Source organism: Labrus mixtus, chromosome 19, assembly GCF_963584025.1.
Source record: "Labrus mixtus chromosome 19, fLabMix1.1, whole genome shotgun sequence".
Taxonomy (NCBI): domain Eukaryota; kingdom Metazoa; phylum Chordata; class Actinopteri; order Labriformes; family Labridae; genus Labrus; species Labrus mixtus.
In genome coordinates this window covers 15815449-15838367 of record NC_083630.1, presented here as the reverse complement: position 1 = coordinate 15838367, position 22919 = coordinate 15815449, and the positions used below count along the sequence as shown (strand labels likewise).

Genomic DNA, 22919 nt, shown 5'->3' with positions numbered 1-22919 from the left:
CTCCAAAGTTTATTACATTCATATTTATAATTATCATAATAATAATTTTAACTGGCTAATGGTTCTGATCTCTCACATTTACAATGTAAAGCATTTTCTTATTCTGCCCAGCACCTCTTCACCATTTCCAAAAGTTCTGTTGAAGACAATAATAAATTAATATTTCTGTACTTTGTGCAAAAAAAAATGTCAATCTGTTCGGAAACACAGATTTAAATAAATGCAACACAGAAATATAACATCCAATAAAGATAAATTGTAATTGATAAATTAAAAGTTAATTTCAACTGTGTTAAAGAGCCTGAGAGGATTGAATACATATGTCACATTCAAATGTTTTTTTTCACTTTGTTAATGAAACATAAGAAGGATAAATTAAATGTCAAATAAAAAGATTTGTCCCACCATTTTTTATAGCTTCTATTAAGCCATGAAGGCAACGCTTAAACGAATATTCTTCTTTTCTCTGAACATCAGAAAAACACTTTCACATCTTGATGTTTTATTTTAAGATTAAAAATGAAAAATGATCAAATGATAAGCAGATTTTTAACGAATTATCTCCTTTTGTTGGATTTAAAATACTGACATGCGTTTGCCCTCTCTATTCAGATCTGCAATTATTCCACACACACACTGACACACACACACACTGACACACACACACTCAGTTCAAACGCTGAATCTAAAACTGAGGCAGACTCACAGCGGCCTGAAAGTTTAGAGGCCTCAAGTCATATCTTCTATTTTAGTTCAATATGAGAGTATTTGAGAGAAACGTTGCTCTGCAGAACAGATACAAATACACAACATGAGCTTTAAGAAGAAATCACAAAGAAAATCCCAGAGAAGACCCTTGTTATATTTAGATTTTTGCTGCTTTTGTTTCTTCTACTTTAAATTTTCTTTTGTCCTGCTTGCACCAACATTAATGTTGTTTAATAGTTTCACATTCTTATTCAGAACATGATTTCTCTTTTTTGTCAACTACAAAAACAATGTTCAAATAGATGAATTCAAAGATTTGAATCATGCATAAGAAAAGGTTTAATAACTTAACCCCTAATTTACAAATAAAAGTGAATTACAAAGTTTTCAAATCCTCTGCAAAAACAATCTATTGAAATGTATTCAAGTTCATCACATTTTTTTTATTTTTTTCATTATTTTTTACTTATTAAAAAGAACATTTTAATTTAGATTAAATTCTTGATGTGATTATCATTAAGCTCTCTCTTTAGTGATGTAACATTGGTGCAGTGATCTCATTCAGGTAAAAACAGACTAAAACTTTCTTCTCCTGATGAAACATGAATATGTTTTTGTATCATGAAGTTTTCAGTTACACATCAAATCATCACCAGTGACCAGGTTTCCACGGCGCCCGTCTCCCCCGTCTCACCTGCAGGTTGCTGTTCCGGCGGCGGGGGCTGCACCTGCGTTTGTTCAGGTTACACCGGGACGAACAGTCGAAGAAGTTACAGTCGTCGTCGCTGCTGCAGTTCTGGTCCAGGATGTCCCTCATCTTGGGCTCAAAGAACGCCATGTCCACGTCGATCGCCACCACCTGCAGGACGAAAAAAACCAAGACGTTAAATTGAGCCATGCTTCTCTGCTTCCTCTTCATCGTTTGGTTTGATTTAAGAGCTCATAAAGGTGAAGAACATGAATCTCACAGAGCTGAAAGTTTAATAAAATACAACATGTTTTATATTTACATTTTATATTTATACTGAATTTAAAGTGTGTGGAGAACTTTTAGATTTGTAGCAGCAGGTTTTGAAATTGAAATAGTTAATTCAGAAACTCTTTTACTAAAGTGAATCTATTCTTATAAACATTTTAAAATTGTTTATAAAAAATTAGAATTTTAAATTCAACTTGCAATTGAATGTTATCCTTTAAATATTTTTAATAATAACTACAGTTTGAAATAATAGATATTTCCATACAATAGGAAACATACAAATATGAAAGGTTATACACACATCATGTAGGTAAGGAAATTCAAACTTGAACATACACCTGAACATTAAACTGGAGGTCTTCTTCAGGTGATAATTTGGGAAAAATGTGGAAAATAAAATATTTTTGTGATTCATTAAATATTTCTGTGTTTAGTGAAATGTCTTTTGGCCTCCAGTGTAAAAAAAAAAGTTGTTCATGGAATTTTTTTTTTGCAATGACCTTAACGTAGCGTGGCCCCCATTTTGTGATTCGATATTTTTTGGTTTGGCTTTGAGCGAGAATATGTCCCTGCTTCATTCAATATCCCAAAAATGTATTTCTCAAAATGTTTTTAATTTTTTAAACATGTCCTTTAATAATAATGTGTTTTAACTTGTATGATCAATTGTTTTCATTATCAGAACAATCACACTTTTCTGGAACTATTTTTTTGACAAAAATAAACCCCAAAAAAAATAGTTTCCAGTAAAAACTTTCCTAAAATAAACAGACTGTTTGGAAGCTGCAGAGCTCCTTTTTTCTGCTTTTACACCTTTAACAGAAAAATCTTCAATCTGCTAACAGAAGAACAATGAGGAGCTTGTGTTTTATTCACCGTATGTTGGAGCTAAACTCAATTCGCCTTTTTTTTTCTCTGCCGTCGTTCTGAGCCAGATGTGTGAGCTACAAAATAGTTGAGATTCAGTGGTGATGGTTTGCTGAATTAGTGACGCCTGGCTCCATTTGCTGTGTGGACTATAAAACGATCTGAGACAGATCACAGCACACATTTGATTATTTTGTCACTGCCAAACACATGTGATGCATTTAAATGCTGCTTTGATCTGATTTAAAGAAAAACTGTCAGATTTTTTTCATTTTAATACAAAAAATAAATCAAACAGGATAAATATGTCAGTCTGACAAGTGCAATTAAAATTTGATTCATGAGGGCTTTGAGATGACTTCACATGTTGCTTAATCTGAACTCCATTTGTTCCTCAACTCCAAACACTTCTAAATGTAGCAGCTAAAGTACGCTAAGCAAAATGTAATATTTAATTAAATTTAAATGTATGCTTACTGATCAGCCTACTGACAAACATTTCACACATTAACCCTTTAAACTCTGCAGTTTTACAGATTTTAGAAATATAAACATTTAAGTCAGCAGCATTTCCCTAAAAAATAAAATATAGACCTATACAAAAGTAATGTTGCTCAATCAACACTCCATACATGCATGTGGTGGTGACTGTGTCTGCAGAGACTCTGTCCTCTGCCTGGAGTTCATGTTTTAGTGAAACCAGGACATTTCAGGGAGAGTGGAAGTGTTTCCTCCAGCCAATGACAGTGCACAGGTGAGTTTGGGAGTGGATAATAACAGTGAGGCGAATCACCATGTGGCTAAAACTCGTTCCAAAATACAGGGTTAACCTTGGTTTGGCTTTCACCCACTGTCTGGCTCTGAAGGAGGAGCGTGGGACGAAGAGCGACACGGAGTTGGCCTGCTTTTTGTTGGACAAGCCGGCTCCAAGCGTTTAGCTTGTGCTGTACCTTGCGTTGTATACAGTTAGTATCTGTGCATACTAAATCCTGCAGTGGGCGTGTGCTGAATCTGTTGACATGAGCCCATAAGAAGAGGGGCCCAGTTTGAAAGTCGTCTTTACAAGCTGCAGTGAACATTTTTACTGACTCTACCTTTAAGAAATGACATCACAATAATAATAAAAAAATCAAACACTGTACCCTTTCTAAACAGTTCGCACCTCCTCTTCCTGGACAAAGTATGAACGTGGTAATAAAAGCTAAAAACTGTCACTTTTAAAAATGGACGTGTCAATTAATAATAGAGAGAATTTATACAGGATTGTCCTTTTATAACTTATCTTAAAGTGAGTCTATCTCCCTGAGCTGCACAGCTAACACACTGTTAAGACAAGGGTGTGTGTGTGTGTGTGTGTGTGTGTGTGTATGTATGTGTGTGTATGTGGTAGGGTGACCTTCACTTTCCCAGCAGCAGGGTCACATCTTCTGCTTTAGGCTAAAAAAAAAAACCTCTTAAAGAAAAATCTCACGTCGTCCGCTGTCTGCTCTCCACTGTCTACTCTCAGTAATGGCTTTAAAAAACAACAACCTTTTCACCGTTTTATTTTCTGCTCTGCTTTTACTCAGTTTATGTTTCACTACATTCTCAGAAAACATTTTTAGCCATTCAGGCTGGCTCTGTGGTTTTCTTTTTTTGGTCGCTTTGAAGGAGAGGAGGTCAACAATTCAACAATGAATCTAAACGAGATGAAAACTCACCGTAAGGTCCTTCCTGATGGCAAAGTTCTCTGGCTTGATGTCACAAAGGTGCAGTTTGTGGGTGAAGTCGTTGTCAAAGTGCCACACCATGTCCAGGAAACTCAGAGCAATTCGATGCACCATCTCCCTGGTGGTCCACCTCCCCCTGGCCCCTCCCGCGGCCCCGGCTCGGCCCTGACCCTGCAGCCCAGAGACAGCCACGTCGTCAAGGGAGAAGATGTTCTGGTCCCACGCGTGTCCAGCAGACAGGTACTCCACAGCGTAGAAATGACCGCAGGAGCCCAACACTTTGGCCACATGGGTGCTGAGGTCCTGCAGTACTCTGGAGGAGAGAAGACGAAGGTGCAACTGTGTGAATGAATATTGTAATAAAATATGACAAATCGCAGACCAAACCATCTAAGTCCTTGGACGCTTGTCATCTTAAGTATGTCACTTCTTTTACTGCAACAACCTTAATGTTGTGGGTCAAGCCCACACTCAACTCAGCGCAATTTAAACCTGACTCTTTTGGGGGCCTTGACCAGCTCGGAAAGAATGAAGCCTGAGACTGAACCCACATCCAGTCTCCCTCTGCCCAGCCTTCAGACCAACCTAACTGACAACATCATCCACCATAATCATTATTTTAACATGCATTATCTTAGCATGATCTATCACTAAATATCTAAAACACATATTGGTGTGGTGTGGTCCTTGCTAGTGAAAGGTCAGACAAATCCACAGGAGTAAGTCATCCTGCTGTTCTCTGTTCTGTTAGTCTCTTTATCCATCCAACCATCTGTTTTTATGTACTCCATTTGTCTGTGCAGCTGCGTCTGCAGGCCTCCAGATAAGCAGAACAGGTCGCCTCCCTTTATCTCTTTTATTTCTGGACTCGGAGGAGTTTTGGCTCACAGCCTGTTGGGATGTCTGAGCTTCTTTGCCTTCAGACTGAAAGCATGTCTTTCTCTGTTTGTCCTTCAGCTCTGCCCACAAACTTTCTCACTTTTCTTTAAGGCTGTGAAGAGAATTTGCAGGGAACTATGGTAAGAATTCAATGGCAGAAATATGATTATATGACTGAGTTTAGACGCTATGGTCTTTTAGCTTCTTGTCTGATGGACTGTTGAAGGCAGGTGATGCAATAATGAGACCTCAAAAGCCGATTTGGGGTGCCAGTCAGGGCAAACTAAATAATTTGACTGCAACCCCCTGGAATAAATCTATGATTCAAAGTTTGATTGGGTTTCTGGATGAAGTTTACCTGAGAAAGGTGTACTCTTCTTGCTGCAGCAGGGACCAGAGGGAGGCCAGCTCTGCTCTCGAGTAACTCTTATCTCTGTTTTTCATCTTCTGACCCCAAAGTCTGGCCAGAGAGCTGTTACTCCCCCCTCCTCCTCCTCCCTCTTCATCCTCGACCTCCTCAGCCAGCCCCAGAGAGTTTCTTACCTGAGACGAAAGAAGAATGCATGATTTACGTTTGTCTCTTTACACACAGCAAACATCGATGTAAACTTTTGTAGAAGTTGCAATCAGACTCACTTCCATGGTAGCGTAGAAAACCACGTCAAGAGGGGAGAGCTCCTCTGCAGTGTCCTGGAAGGACAGAAGATTCAATTAGTCAAAAACAGTACCAACTTGAAATAGAGGGAATTGTTCTTCCTTTTTCTCCGTTTCAAAGTAATTCCCCATTTTTCGGGATGGTAACTCTCAAAATATTTGTACGTGCATGAGAAGGGATGGAAATTCATCAGTGTGATACAATATCTCGAGAAAATGTAAATTAAGAAGCTCCCACAGTGCGTTTCATATACAATTGCAAACATTTATAGGCACTGTTATCATGTCAAGCACAGAGCCGGGCACACGTCTGTTAAGTGTTCATTATTGGCACAAATGTTTTAATTCATCTTTAATGTGGACTAATCTGTTAACGTCCAAACAATGCTCTTACATGGTAAGATGGATCATGGACAGCCTGTGCCTGCGCCCTGGTTAGTTTTCAAATGAGGGCGTTGCATTGGCGAACTGGCCAATTGGAATCTCTTGGCTTGATAGCCCCCCCCCTCTCCAGCCCCAGAACTCTTCACCTAAATCTACACAATTTGGTATGCGGCAAGTGCAAACATCACCTGGTAGTCCAGTATTCCCAGTGGTTCGTAGGAGGAGAAATTCTCCAGTTTGGACTTGAGGATGATGGGATTTCCTCGCCATCGCGCCTCAATCACCTTCTTCCCGTTCTCGTAGTAGAGGCAGCGTTTGTACTCAACTAGGCCGAGCACGCACAGATCCTCACACATGTCACCTGTAACTGAGCCCTCGCCAAACTCCAGACACTGAAAAACAGATCGAGAGGGACAAACAGAGCAGAGGGATTGAGCCACTAAACCAGAAGAAAGACGCATACTTGAGTGTTGGTTAAACTGCACATTTTTAATAAAGTCTGATTCTACAACTACTTGATTCCTGAGAACATAAATGCTGTAAAATGAGGAATAATGCACATCAGCAGAAAAAAACAAGTTATTTCTATGTAGTCAGTTTTCTCTGATGGCATGACATCTGGAAGTGCCAACAAAGTCTCAAACGTTTGTCTTTTTTAAAAGTATTTTCATAGTCTTCTGATGTATGGAAGGCATGATGTGGACCGTCTCCTCCCATGTCGGACATCCAGGTAAGGACAACTCCAGAGGTCGTAAACAAAAAGCCTTCATCCTTCCCTACGTGAACCTGAAGAAGTTTCCGCAGCTCACTGAGCACACACTCAATAGAAACACACTTCCTATGTAGAGTCCAAACAGCTGTGTGTCCAGAGGTGTGAGGGATGAGGTGGGGGATTAGTGTAGTTCTGGTCGGGGATTACCTGACTAATCCTGGCTGTGCCCACATTCCTACACAAACATCAGTCAGTGAGGAGCTCAGAGACTAAAACCCAACATCAGAAAGCACCTGCAGGAACATCGCTGTTGGTTTAGACCGACAGATTTAAACTTTTATCTGTTTGTACTGTAAAGCCCTTTAGGCCTTAATAATGAGATAAGACTTACAATAAACTGTCTTACTTGTAAAAATACCCTTAAAAAACATACATAACCACAGGCTGAAATTACTACCTCATTCTGGTAGTTTTTCACCTTTTTCCTTGTAATATTCAATGTTTGTGATTTTATGTCTTTATTAAAACAAAGTAAAAAGGAAGAGCAAGTTCATAAATGACTACAGCGCACATAAATGACGACTGACAGACAGGTGAACGTACACTGAGAAAGAAGAGAAGAAGAAGATGAGGCTGATAACAGAGACTGCTGTGCAGACAGGGTTAACTGTGTGCAGAAAGAAAGACTCTTTTATCAACTGACAGAGAAAAGGTGACGAGAGCACACTGCTGATGGACGATCCTCCATCGCTTCAACATCACCAGACAGGTAATATGTTGAAGTGGAGAGTTTAGATAAAGTGAATATTGAGTCCTTCGTCTGTTTCCTGAGTCGTAAACATGTCCACACGGTCTATAAGTCCTAACAGGAGTGAAAGTTAACATTTGGAAGTGGAGCATATCGCAGACTGACACGGTGCTGCCAGCTGGATCCTTTCGGTTCACACGAGGATCAGATGAATCCACGTCGTCACACAAAGAGCTGCGTTCAACACAGAAGAAACGTCTTTTTTCAGTTTATGTTTTAATCAGTTCAGTCTTTGGTTTTAATTCAGGAAAAAACGTTCTGTCAGGTGCGTTTTACCTGTACAGAAAATATCACTGCAACCTGATGTAGTGACTTCTAAAGGTTTGATTTAAAGCCAGATGTGGGCTCAACTAAAAAACAAAAAGGATTGTCTTGATTCAGGTTACTATCCCTCTAAGCCTTTGTATACCCACGTTGTTGTTTTTTTTTATTATTCTGGCTGATTAGACCAGGACAACCAAGAGTATGATAACAGGTCAACAAGTCCTCCTTTCCAAACATCTTTAGAGTGAAGTAGTGGAGCTGTCACTCAAACAAACTTCACCACACCCACATATTCCTGAGAAGAGGACTATAGTCTCAATCACTAAAACCTGTGAGGGTGTACTAAGGCTTTAAGAGACTTTTTGCGGTCTCTAAAGCTTAAAGGTTGCATATGATGCAAATAATAATAATAAAAATACTTTATTTGTAGAGCACTTTTAAGAAGGGTGCACAAAGTGCTTTACAGAAGCAATTTAAAAGAGACAACTAACACTAATACGTGTCCCTAGTCTGTCTACAAAACCCCTCAATTATAAGGAAAAGTCCATCGTCTCCTTCTTTTGCCTGCTCAACTTTTCAGAAAATGTTTCCCTTCATGACATCACAAAAGGCATCAACCCCTCGCCCAGGTGGGTGACACTCCCACAGGGTCAGAGTGGATTTTTTAGCAAGAAACTTCACTTAGACTTATGTACACCTGTTGAAAAGGCGTATAAAATGGGACCTTGAAGAGGTAACATTTTTGTTTATGTCAGTAAAGACTGGTGTCATTGAAGAAGAGGACGGTTTCCGGTTTGATAAAACACGTCTTCCTTTTCTCATGGATCCTTTCTGTAATCTTGTCAGACATTTAAAATAACAATTTCCCTTCTAATAATGACTTTTTCAACCATTTAAAAACTGTAAAATGTGTGCACAAAACATGTAAAGTAAGTAACTTTTTAATTATCAAAACTTTCATAAAGTTCATGACTCTTTGTAAAAAATGTTATTCCCCATGAATAAAACACTACTTTTTTTTCCCCAAAGCCGTCATAAAATAAAACCATCAATTTAAAAAAGAGGACTTTTCATAACCCGAGCACGTGAAGGACCACTCAAAAATATGTGTGTGTGCGTGAGAAAGAGAGAGAGTGTGTGTTGATGGATACAACAGGAGTGGGAGGAGAAGTTTTGAGAGTCAAAGGAGAGTGCAATTATCATCCCCCCTCCCTCCTTTTCGGTTCCTAGTTCCTGCTTTCTCTCATCACAGAGAATGAAAACCAATACTGTGTGTGTGTGTGTGTGTGCGGCGTGCATGTGTGTGTGTGTGTGTGAACATGGTATTAAAAACCCACAAGCTCTTCGACCTATGGACTGTTAACTCCAAATTGTTTACCCTCCGTGATTATAGCATATCAGGTCCCGCCTGTCACTCAAAGAGGTGAATTGTATAACCTGTCAGCACATACAGTTGTAATGATGAGAGAAATTAGCTGTAAAGACCAACCCTGTTTTAGAACCAGGCTGTAAACATGTTTATTTCTGCTGTGAAGTTAGACGTTTTACTATGGATCTCTATGGGGATTGACTCACTGCAGGAGACAGCCACTAGTGGACACTAGAGGAACCGCAGTTCTTTTGGTACTTGGAGTTTGTTGCTTAGGATACAAGAAATGTTTTTGATTTAAGAAAAAATATTTCCAGCATTAGATTACCTTTACAATCATACATTATGATTTCTACTGCTGTTTGTAAAATAAATAACTTCAGGGGTTTGGGTTAGACAGGTTAGCTGTTTTTCCCTGTTTTCACACTTTATGCTAAGCTAGACTAACCGTGTCCTGACTCCAGCATCAAACACACAGACATTAGGTGTAAATCCATTGCACTTCCACATTAGCTTCATTTCTCAACACTCGAGTGCAAAGCAAAAACATTCAAGAGGTCAAATGTACAAATATTCCTTTTTTTAAACTTCTGAATCATTTTAGGGGTCAAACTGATGATTGATTAACAACCTGCTCTAAATGTGCTCTTCTGTTTGAATATTTTCTTTCTGGTGTGCTGAATCCCATCTGCAGACACTGGTCTTTATTTCAGCTCTGTTAGCTCTGCGGCCTTCACTTATCCGCACTAATACGCTGGATTTCCTCTGCCACATCACACTCTCCAGCTGCTTCCGTCTTTCTAAACCATGCAGACTGTAAACTTTCCCACCATGCTGTTTGGGGAAGATCAGCTCCCACTTACTGCTGTGTGTGTGTGTGTGTGTGTGTGTGTGTGTGTGTGTGTGTGTGTGTGTGTGTGTGTGTGTGTGTGTATGGTATTTACTCTTTAACTGTCTTTTGTGCATGTCCTGCAATTGACAAAAGCTGGAAGCCACATTTTACTGTCAAAACTATCAATTAGCATATCTTTTTGTGTCCTTGAGGTAAAATCATGAAGCTCTGATATTGAACAGTGTTTAGAAACAAATTGGCTAAAGTCGGACATTTTAATATGTACATGGCGCTTTATTTTGAAATGACCAAATGCCCAATGCTTCCTGTGTCTGACTTACTGTCTGGATTGATCTGCTCTGCTCAGGTTGCTGAAAGCACCTCATTTAAAAATAGACACAACGCTTATCATTATCAAGGAAAGCAGAGCTCTGAGAGGGGCACTTCTGGCGTTCGCCCAAGCCGGACTGAAACATGTGCTGTGGAAACCCACACATCGACTACATAGGTGTGTGGCACGGATGGAACGCTGCACACATGAATCCTGGGAAAACCACTGGTAAGAATTACAACCTGAGCCAGTCAAAAAAAACATCCTTTACTACTTTGATCAAAACCTGCAGGAATTATGTTTACAGCTTGTTTCACTGCTGCTGGTTGAAGAAATCTTGTTGATCAAGTTCAAAACTTTTTCAGGTATTAGTCAAACCTCCGAATATGTAAAACTAGGACCAAAGTTTAGAAGTAAGAGAATACGCCTTTCACATTTTCTACACAAATGTAGCGGTGAAGCGTCCAGCTCTCGGTTTTGGGACGCAGCAGGTGTTTGTACAGATGCTCACATTCAGCTGCTGGCTGTTTAGGAACCCTCGGCTCTGACAGTAAACACAGTCCATCTCCAGTGCGGAGCTAAAGAACAGCAGCCAGCGCTGAGTCCAAAACCACAACATGGACTCGATTAAGAGTCTGCCAGTCGCTGTCATCTGAGATCCAACGTGGACGCCAAGTTTCAGAGCAGCTGACTCATGCCAGCGGAGCCATGCAGAGTGTTTATTTGGCTCTGTCCCCTCCAGCTAACGACAGAAACAAATGAGTACAGGAAGTAAATGAGCTCCAGACTGAAACATTAAGATCTGATAATGAACCCTGGCTCCGTCTGCCAAACTGCTGCATGATCACATAGACTCACATAGAGAGTGAGAGCAAAGCTCCTGTGAGGAACGTTCAGTCCTCTGTGGACAAAGCAGTGCATCTCTTCTCTTTACTGATTGTGTCAGCAGCATGGGTTTTTTACATGTCATCCTTAAATACATCACTCATCAAGTGTAAATGTAAAAAAAAGGCTTTCAATATCGTAATTGTGATTTTCAGCTGATTTTTCCTCTTCTTCTTCACTTCACCTCCATCTCTCTGCAGCTGGGATCAAAGTCATTTCTTATTATTGTTGGTATGGAGACTTTGCAGTTAGCATGATAAAAGGTTGTTTTAAGATTTTCTTTCACTGTATTCCTTTTATCTAATCTATCTGTCTTTTCTCCTTTTCTACTTTCTTATTTCCCTTTATTCCTCTCCTTTAACTTTTTATTCATTTACTGTTTGACTGTTGATTCCTTTTTTCAACTTTCCCCCTGCTTTTGTTTTCCTCTTTCTATCTTTCAGCATGTGTTTAGTTTCTTCTGTCATTCCAAACATCGCCCTTCTCGGTCTTGAACATGTTTTGGCTTTTTCATTTTTCTGTTCCTTTCCACTTTCTTCTCGTCACTGCCTTCCTTCTTTTTTATTTTTCCTCTCCCTGTTTGTCTTTCTCCATGTACACATTTCTTCTGTATTCCCTAATTTTTTCTCTTTTATTCTCTTCTTCAAGTTTTTTACCTTCCTTTAATTTCCCTAATTTCTGTCTTTCGTTCTTTATCCTCTCCTTCTTTTTATCAGAAGCTGAACCAGGACAATCAGATACTTTATAATATCCACAGTATTATTTTTCTTCTTCACCTCAGTGTAAGTGGCATATACTTCTTTAACTTTGTTATATATGTTATACTCTTTCAGTTCTAGCTTTTCCTTCAGGTTCCTCTCAGTTAGCAGCAGCAGAAAGCTGAGCCTGAGTTTCAGACGCTGTCGTTCTCAGTGAAAGGCTCTCTTTGTTGTTACATTCCATAATGGTAAAGCTCGAACACACGAGGAACATTAAAACGCCTTAATGACATTCCTGTGTGTATCGAGACCAGGATGTCCGGCTGAGCGAGCACCGCAGCAGACGGGAGAGAGGGAGAGCGCCAGTGTAGAGACTCAGTCAGATATTTCGGTCTGAACTCACTGAGGTTACAGGAACCAGAAGACTGAAACATTTTCCTGGAAACTATTGGATTGGTTGTGAATGTGTTTTAGATAATCAGAGAAACTCCTCTTGTAGAGGACCAAACAGGATGCTGCAAAATGGTAAAACTCGTCCGGGAGGCGTAGGAAAGTGCGGTTCTCCTGGTGCCTTCCTCAAACAAATCCTTACACTCCACCACTCATTGTGCGCTCACATGTGGTGTCTTCCACATTGTGCCATCCTAAGCTTCTAAGTGTTGAGTTGGAGGGGATTATTGTACCCTTGTAATGGAAAAATTCTGTTTACTGTCGAGGGCACATTTTACTCACAGCTCGCATGAGAAATGCAACATGTAATATTCTTGTTTTTTTCTATACCCAAGGATGAAGGTTTCTCACAAATAGCTAAATATTAAAGATACTCAGACTTGAAGTTTCCTTGACATTACTGTTGTGCGACGTGTTAAAATGTATGACAAAATGTATTTGATATTTGACTGTGCCTGTATCTGCAATCCTTATTTAGGCACGAAGGTTTTTCTGTGAAGCATGTGTATATAAACCCAAGCATATTGTGATTACTTCGAGCTTTCCTTCAGACTCTATTGACACTCTGAAGCTTTGTTCCTTCTACTTGCAAGAAGAATTAAACTAAACAAAGACATTGATTGACTCATGATCCTTTCTTTTGCATTGTTAGCAGAAATTTCCAGCACACCCTCCAACAGCGAGACTGCACCAATGAACAGGTGTAAGACTTTTCATTGTTCGTCATTGTGAGACATTATGCACATAAAAGTTCTGTGTTATCCCCTGCACAAATGTAAACGTAAGATGAAATAGTATCAAAAAGTTGACAGTGACACAGCCTACAGTCCTTACAGACTTTGTACATTAGCGTGTCTTTAAAACAGTTTTAATGACATTTTTGATGCTTCCAAAGGGGTTTCGGATCTGAAACGTTGCCGGCGTATTTGTGCAACTTAGACACTGCAAAAAACAAAAAGGTTTCCAATATTAATATTTGATGCCTTGGATTTTTTTTTGTTTTCTGTGATATTGAAATCATTTGTTTTTTGCTAGAATCATGTCTAATTTTAAAGTTCTTGTCTCGTGACTACATATTCCAATTCCTCAACCTCTTTCTTGCACGGACTCTTGTGCAACAAGAAAACCCCAAGGAATGTGTCATGACCAGATGTTGAATCACAGGGCCTCTAAATAACCATGCTGATGTATCTGACGAGACTTCAGGCTCCAATGGGAACGTTTCATCTGTGGATCAATAAAGAATCACAGAAAGACACAAGAGTCAGTGTCAGCGTTTAAACAGGCCACACTGAGTGATTAATCACTGGTGACAGGATGTCAGAGGTCAGAGGTCGCTGCAGTAATGTTCAGTATCCCTCTGAGCCTGAAGAGTACGCACACTTCTGATCTGATCCTGCTGCTGAGCACGCCAAGAGCTCCACGAACAATAGTGTGATTTTTTAAAGCCTGTAGGAGGCAGAAGGTGTGGGCTGAATGCTCTGTATTCACCAGAGTTTATCTGTACACACACACACACACACACACACACACACACACACAGGGCGTGGGTGGACTGATTGAAATCAGTCATCAGTTCACTGGAAGTGTAGGCTGATCTCACAGCTGCAGGAGTCCACAGCCACAGGCCACAAAACATCTCTGATTCCCTGCTAATAAACACCTACTGCACACAGAGACGCACACATAAACAGGCCAAACTTTGCTCCGAGGGTTTTGTTGGTGTTTAGCCTCTTAAAGAGGCGGTGAACAGGTGCCTGTTTCATTCATCCATTGACTTAATGAAGCAGTGAACACAGTGAGCCCTCAGTGGACGACCTCACTCGTCTGTCAGCGGATAAACGTGTGCACACTTGCTCTGTTGGCTTGTGTTGCAACCAGTGTTAAGTCTAAATGGTTACAAAATACCGGTAATCCGTTGGAGTACTCAGATAATCTTTTTTTGGTGTAACGAGTAAAGTTTGTTCTGCAATTAAACAAATCAGTTATGTAGGAAAAATGACTTTTGTTTCGACAAAAAAATAAAATCCTGGCGCATCAATACAGTTTCTGTTTCTCTTCATCTTCTGAGCAGGAAGCTGCATACCTGCAGAAGGTAAACCTACAAGGTGGGTGAGTGTGCATGCAGCTAGCTATTTCAACTAGGGAGATGTCAGAGATTTCCCATTATATTCAATTTTAGGGGAAATCCCAAATCATGTCGAAATGTAAGTTGAAGAGCCCGTGTTATTCTATTTTCATTGAAACAGCTTCGAGTAAAACTGTACGCCTCTGCACAGTTTTTCCCTGTCAGATTTTAAAGGAAAAAAAAAAAAAAAGTCAGCACTAGCACAAAAAACAACTACGTCCAAGCCCCAGGCCCTCGTTAGTGTTTCCAAGCTTGTGAAATGTTAACAAGGGCCTGGGGCTCGGTACTTTATTGTGAGCGCTGATGTTTCTCCCTGTCAGCAACAACGGCCTTTGAGGAGTTTTTCATTTGAGCATGCAGTGCTTTGTTTGCACTGTTAGATTGTAAGCATATTAAAGAGCTGTAAATGTAATATCAGGTCTTTTCCTGTTTTTCGGCTGCAGAGTGACAAATCATTGTCCGTTAACACAGCTGTGCAATGAGGGTAGAATCTATACACTGAAAGGTAGACGTCTGGACAATAAAATCGACACGTGTAATGAGTTGCAAAAGGGTTTTATGTTTTGGTAACACAACTCAGAATGTCAGGGTTCTTTTTTAAAACCTGAAGGCACAGACTCACCCACCCGTCACACTGCCGGAGCGTGCCTCTGTGCTGAAAACCATAAATAAATCAAATCGAACTGTCAGCTGCCAACAATCCTGTGAGTGAGCGACTCGCGCAGGGAACCACACTCATAAAATCAACAAAACACATCTCTTTCCCAAAGCACTTATTAGCTTGCCATCTGTCCCTGCAGGCTTCACTGCAGATCTGAAGAGAAAAATACAAAATAACTGTAATTAAAGAAGCATATCTTAAGGCCGTTACCATAGCCGTAAAATCTGATATTAATTACAGCTGAAAAAAACCGACACTATATTTATAGACACAGGTTGAGTGCATGCAGAATTACGAGTTCGGTAAAGGTGGCTTAAATACTTGAGATTCCTGACTCTAAAAAAACAGTGATAAGACTGTGTTGTAATGGGAATAAAAACATTTTTGAGCATTTTTTTTCACATCTGAAAAAGACCACCTGTGGCCGATGATAAAGCTGCCTTTTTTAAGTAATATTTTGGGGTCATTTTGCCTTTATTGGATAGGACAGCTGAAACGAGACAACAAAATGTTTGGACAGGAAATGTCCAATGCGGGTTTTGAACCCATGGCTGCTGTGATGAGGACTATAGCATCTCTACATGGGGTGGGCAACATAACCGCTGGGTTATCCGTGCCGCTAAAGCTGCCCTCTTTATATGATCCTTTTTAAATTGATCTAACACAGAAGAAAAACAGCGAAGAACGTAATTCCTCCAGCAGCTGAAAGCCAACACCATGTTCTAACAGCACACCAGCTTCAGGTATCAGGTCGCATCAGGCAGCAACGGGCGCTCACTGTCCTCACTGCATCTAATAAATACTGACTTCTCCGCTCTGTGAATTTAAATTTTCATTCGTACACCATCGTGCATAAAATCTTTTGTGAATAATCGTCTCATCAGCAAACATACAACTTAACAATGTTACAATTCACTTAGCAGACGCTTTTATCCAAAGCGACGTACATCAGAGAGTAAATACAACACTAATCCATTCATATGTAACTACAGAGTAAAAACAATAAAGTATGTGTGCACTGGTAGAATCATTTTCATGAGGTTCAATGGGTTTAAGTTCCATTGAGGTTATTTTGCATTTTTTCTCCCCATTAACTCAAAACTGCAGATGATTTAAATCTCAACTATTTTCCACATGTCCTCTTCCTCCAGTCAGGTTTTCTTCCAGTCAGCAGTCCAGCAGTTTCAGTCCATTAACTTCTAAACACATGCACGTGCAGGATTGTCTGCTGATTTCTGCTCAGTCTGTGTCATAATTATAATAATTCATTTGTAAAATAGCTGCAGGGAAAGAGGTTCAAACACTGGCTCTGTCTATGCAAACAATTTTCCATTTCTGGTTCTGTTTCCTTTCATGAGTCCTTAAACTTGTCAAAACAGAGACTTATTTTTGTGCTTTTTGAAGTTTCATGTCACTGCTAGTTGTTATTTTAACCGTAATAAACGGGTCTAATGTCATGAGAATTTTAATGATTTATAGTTTCATGGATCAGATAATTAAAAATAAACACTGGCTTAGTCCTGTGAAAACAAGCTGACACTTAACACAGCTGCTCATCAGCCTCATTCATACAGCTGCAGTTTGTATTTTTAGCGTCCTATGGCGCGAGGGAACACTTGATGAGCTGTGAAACACTTTGACAACACAGAGATGTGATCAGAGAAAAGCTTGGTGCTTTGTGGGGAGTCTTCAAAACTTGTTTAAAGCTCACAGACCGAGCCTCAAGAGAGCGTGATGAAGAGGCAGGAGGCATTCAAATGAAGACTCACACTCACAGACCACACACACTACAGTGTAAGTCCACACAAAAGGCTGTTCTGAGGAGAGAGGAGAAGAGCTGTCTGCCTGCTCTGTTGTTAACACACAGCTCTGTGTCATCTGATGGTGTCATGCAAACATTAAACCACAAACTGATTATGATCTGAGGAGCATGCAAACACAAAAAACAACACACACACAAACAAAAACGCTTTTCAAGCAACAGCCTTAAATATTCTCGTACAGACCAGAAATAACTGTTTTGAAAACCGTGAAATAACATTTGGTATCCAATTACAGATTCTCCACAGAATTGACATATTCTTTTGTCTGGTACTCCCTGATGTTTTTCACCACCATTAAACAGGTTTCTTATATATTTGAAACTTGGGCCCTGTTTCAACATGTCTCAACAATGACTAAGAAGTTGACATCGTTTAGGAAATTCTCCGGGTAATTTCTTCATCCTGACGCCATGAAGCAGGCTGTAATGCTGCAACTGAATCCTCAGAGGCCTCTGTGAGTTGTTGATGTTTGTCACTGACAGGCTCTTATTGTTTTTCTAAGTGACAACATTAGAGAAAGGATCCCTACATAGATAGACCTTTCTGTTCAAGAGGAAGATCATTTTTATTAACCACGAACAGCTCTTACATCACTCTCCACAAACAAACCTCCACAACAGACTCCATTGATAAAAAATAGTTCAGACATAGGAGCTGTTTGTCTATGAAGTTTGTATTATTGACTGACTCTGATCTTATAAATGGCACAAATGTTTTGTGACAAATGAACACTAACTAACGAACTGATTGAGGCAAAGAAACCGGACTCCATTGACAAAAACATCTCGCGCCTCTAGAAGGTTTTTGTTTGCTCTTTTCAAAAGTTTCTTAAAACAGTCATATTTACTTCAACCATCCCATGAGTATAGTCAAAAAATCATTGATTGTTGGGCGGATATTTAAATGTATTTACTTTGCTTGACTATGTTTTAATTAATTTGATTCAGAATCCATTAGCAGAATCAGAGTTGATAAAATCTGGACAAAAAAAACAGAGGGGTGCTGTTTTTACAAGATTACATTTTTCAGGTCGCACTGTCTCCAAATCTGATGTAGAAAGACGTGTCGGGAGAATATTGCCTGACTGATCTGAATTTGATTTGAAGTTCAGAAGCAGAGCTGCAGATTGAACATGCAGCTCAAATTGGCGGCGTCACACTCTGATTTGGGGTCAGCGCTGGCTTCAGACAGAATTGCAGAGACACGTTGCTGTGTTGACGTTGCTCGGCTTTGTTGTGACCCTGCAGGCCTCCTCGTTGGTATGCAGCTCTCATCTCAAACGCTGCTGCTCGGCTTTTAAGTGTCTCTGTTCTTTTCTTATCTGTCCCCTCTCCTCGCTCTGTCCCTCCCTGACACTCTGCAACCCCGCCTCACTTTCTTCTTCTCTCCCTGCAGCAAACACGACTGAATCCTGATCAAAAAACATGGACGCTTTCTGTTGATAAGTTTGCTTTCATCTGCATGAAAACAGAGAAGGGAAAGTCTGATATTTATCTATGAGAAAATGTCAAAATTTAAAGTTAATTTCACCCAAGCGTTGAAACTTCTACTCCTTTATGTTTATCTTGCAGCTCAAGTTACAAATCAGGGCTGCTCTCAACACATAGAATCATCAATTCATCAATTAAATCAGATTCTACAACGCCTTTTCCTTCAATGCCAGATGATAGAGAGTAAAATCCATATATCCTTTAGTCTGTGATATGGGTGTTCCACAAGGCAGCATTCTTGGACCCTTACTTTTTCTTTTATACATCAATGATCTTCCTCAAGTGTGCAAATATTCAAAATGCTTACTGTATGCTGATGATACTGTTATTTTTCTCTCTGACTCAAATCCTAATGTCATAAATTCCAAATTATCGTCTGATCTTCAGTTCTTACATGATTGGTTGAAAAATAATCATTTGACTATCAATGTCAAGAAAACTGAGTGTATGTACTTTCACTCCCCCAGAAAATGTGTTACATTCACTGATCCCATCACCTTTGCAAGCCAAGATCTTGTCATCACAAAGACCTACAAATATCTTGGTGTGCTACTTGATTCACATCTTACATACTGTGAACACACCTCTAAACTAACTACTAAGCTGAGTCAGAAACTTTATGTGTATAATAAGATCAGACCATATCTGTCCTTCTCTGTTTCTGAAACGTACTTACATGCAATTGTGTTTTCATCAATTTTCTACTGTCTTCCAATCTGGTCACTTACCACTAAGGAGATTACTGAACCAATAACACGACTGTACTATCGAGCTCTTAAGATCCACAGTAACCTCCCAAAGTGGTCACACCATTGCTCTGCACTCACATATCATCCTTTGTTTTCGGCCTCATTACTCCGAATTTACTTTTTTGAATGGAAGCACATTTGTCTGTGTTTGTCTGAAATCACAGACGTGCATCACTTTAAGGGACGTCCATCTGATTCTTCAGCGCCCACAGAGGTTTTTCACAGATGGTGTGTTCCTCAATCTCAGGCTAAATGACGGCTTGTCAAGATGAGTGACAGCCACCGGGGCAAGAGCTCGATGTGAACGATCGCAGTAGGGATAAACACTTTCCATCTGATTTCTTGGGACAAGTGTTGTTTAGGAGATTTTTTTGACCACCCTGTGTGCAAAAGCATTAGAGGCAAGAGAGCACTTTGACATTCTTTTACTTTTCTCCTTTTTTCTCCCCAATGTGCTTCCATTCAGGGTTCAGAAAAGTGGTGTACAGTTGATGTCAAATAACTTTTCATGCTGCTGGAGATCATTTCAAGATAAATCAGAGCTGATTTTGTTTGGTATTCCTTCACCCAAAGGGCGGACCTCAGGTGGGGAAAAAAGACGGCAACATGGAAGTGCTCTGAACTGCAGTTCTCCGAGGTTCCACTAGAGGCTGTCTCAAAAATGGAGTCCACCCACAGGGCTTAGCTTCTGTCTGATAAATAAATAGGAGGGATGATGGTATTATTGACATGAAAACACAGTGCTGTTCTTGTTTGACACGTTTCTGTTTGTGAACAAGATTTTCAGGTGTCTCTGTTTCATTGAGGTCACTTTAAAAATCACAGGACATCTGTTACAGGTTGGATTTTTTTTTTCTGACACAACAGATTGTATTCCTCTACTTGTGTTAAGTGAAGGTTAAAAACAGTCATTTTCTGCTCTGCTCTGTACTCACACAGCTGCTGCCTGAACTGAGAGTCTTTACATCAGCTGCTACTTTAATTATCACACGTCATGTAAGACGGATAGAGCTGCAGGAACACAGACTGAAGTGGAGATATTACGCAGCAGGACAGTGATATATGCGGCTCTAATCTAAAATATGAAATATAGCTGTGATAAATGTGTCAGGAAGTGATGTAAATCAGTGTGGGTGTAAGTGTCTGTTTCTTCTTTCTTCCTGTGTGTGTCTGATTAAACACTGAAGCTTCTGTGTCTGCGACAAATCAACTTGCATCCACATGGACTCCAGAGAGGAGGAGGCAGCTTTCTTCAATGTTTTGACTTTGGACTGCAGTACCCATTTTAAGTGCTACTTGTCAGAGTTACATACTAGTCATTTCAAGCACAATTTAGCACATGTTTTCATGTGCCCTCAATGGTCTATTTAAAGTTACCCAGGTTAAAATTCCACATAAGGTGGTTTTAAGATTGTATTTATGAACTTTTTAAGGAATCCCTAGCTTTCAATTTAGTGTCAGGTACCACTTAGTGTCTCTTTTAAAGTACCATCAAGCATGTATTAGAAGAACCTGACTTTTCAGACACAACATTTATTAATGTGTTAAGGTAGCATTCAGCTTAATGCTTCAGGTGTTAAAAGCACCTTAAGCATGGCTTTAGTGACCTAAATACTCCACTGGATTCCATTTAAGGTGAAACTGTTAATGCATGTTTTAAGGTATCTTTTAGTGTCAGTTTTAAAGAACACTTTAGTGTTTGTTTTTAGGTACCCTTAAGCATTTTTGTTAAGATTTATTTTTTAATAAATAGGCAAGCTTTAGCATGTTTTTTAAAGTGCCTTTAGGCTAGGTTTATGGTACCCTTTAGCTCTTGTTTTAAGTTATTTTAAGTCCATATAGAGTTAATTTTGGTGTCCTTTTCTGATATTCTTGTAAAATATTTATGTACATGTTTAAGTATCCTTTAGTTTCTATTTTAAGTACATGTCTCCTTCTCTTTTAAGATACCCTACATTTTAAGGTAACCTTTAAGGATCTGTTTTTAAGTTACCTTTTGTTTGACAGGTAGGCCTACTGATGAGCAGTTTGGCACTTTGCATTGGATTCAATGTAATCAGAAGAATATGTGTGTGCAAGGGTAAATGTAACTTTTAGAGTGAAAGTGTTAGATTACCTGTTTTAAGGAACCCTCTATGTATGATTTAACTTAAAATCTTCCTCTGATGCGACATGATGAAATATTGCATTGATTCAGACTGGAAGCATGTTAAGAATGTGAGGCGAGCAGAAGTCCTAAAGTTGTTCTAAATGAAAATTGACTCAGAAAGAAGTGCTGTTAAATTCAGTATTTCAGTGTGGGTACTCCAGCAGCGATGGTTGATGGATGGAATGACTCTTATCCTGACAGATTTATCGCGGTGGTTCCCTAAAGTTGAGGCTGTGCAGATGTTAAAGTCAGCAGCAGCTGGTAAATCAAGCAGGACTGTGAGATAAGACACAGAGACGACGGGAGGATGGATCTCTTGGTGTTCTGCATTCAGGTGATTTAGAGCTGCAGGTCACAGCTTTGATTTTTGTACTTGTTGTAGGCTGAAGCATTATAAAAAAAGGTTGTTCCTGTCCTCTGGCTGGAGGAAGGACTCCCCAAAGACCACTGAGAGAATAAAAGCCTCTCTACAGAAAGACACTAATGTTGTGTTTGATAAATGAGTCCAACAGATGTGCAGAATCATTCTGGAGCGGATTGAGAAGTTATTATGTCCATGTTTAATTTAATTTACTGTGATTACTTTTTCAGCCACACAAGAGGCTAATTTTACCAAAGCAACTTTATGAGTTCATAACTTTTACAGTGGAAATGACAGAGGTTGGTGCAAAATCAAAAAAGAAAGCGTGGAGGCAGGTTTATAGCAGCTCTAGAGACACTGAAGTTAATGTACCGTGTAAACTGTGCAAACTGATGACTTCTTATCCAAAACTATCATCAGAGAGTTGTGGTTTCAGCCATCGCCGGTGTTATGCCCCATCACCTCAGGCTTCTAAACGCCTTGTTTGTGTGATTTTTAAAGACAGGGTAAAGTCTTCCTGCCAGAGGGGACACACAGATGAACCCAGTGACGGGCCTCTTCGGGTCAAAACGCCTCACAGTCATCACGTTAACATGTCAGCGTGTTTGTTTGTTTTAAGTGTCAGGACCTCCACAAACCTCCAACCTGTGTTACAAAGGTAATGAGGTGTCTGTGGAGGTTCTTCTTTTACTGATCTTTTTGTTTCAAAGAGAAATGCATATATATACAAAGTAAACCAACAGATCCTGTGTTCTGTGAGGTAAAAGTTGTATCATTGTAGTCTGGTGTGTTGTAAAGAGTGATGTTACCGTTTGTGTTTGAAAATGTATCTTCCATTTGAACGAGAAGGTCTATCTCTGCAGGGATCCTTTCTGTAATGTTGTCAGACACTTAGAATAACAATCTCAGTCTGTCAAGGACAAAAAACAACAGCTTTTAGTGGACACACTTTGATCCTTCAAGGATTATGTTGCAGACATTAAAGCCTGTTTCACTGCTGCGGGCTGAAGGAATCAACCCTGCAGGTTA

The 22919-nt window shown here is 39.7% G+C and overlaps 2 protein-coding genes across 3 annotated transcripts in view; both read right to left on the bottom strand.

Moving 5' to 3' along the window:
- The window catches only part of LOC132994570 (cytochrome b5), a 107211-nt gene that overhangs the window by 46127 nt on the left and 38165 nt on the right, over positions 1 to 22919 (bottom strand). The window lies entirely within an intron of this gene.
- The window catches only part of dipk1c (divergent protein kinase domain 1C), a 37130-nt gene that overhangs the window by 4062 nt on the left and 10149 nt on the right, over positions 1 to 22919 (bottom strand). For both annotated transcript variants that reach the window (XM_061064997.1, XM_061064998.1), the window contains 5 exons: positions 6369 to 6572; positions 5779 to 5832; positions 5501 to 5685; positions 4255 to 4576; positions 1403 to 1567 (listed from right to left, as the gene is read on the bottom strand). In XM_061064997.1, the coding sequence (XP_060920980.1) occupies positions 1403 to 1567; positions 4255 to 4576; positions 5501 to 5685; positions 5779 to 5832; positions 6369 to 6572 (930 nt within the window). The remainder of the gene's footprint in view (positions 1 to 1402; positions 1568 to 4254; positions 4577 to 5500; positions 5686 to 5778; positions 5833 to 6368; positions 6573 to 22919) is intronic.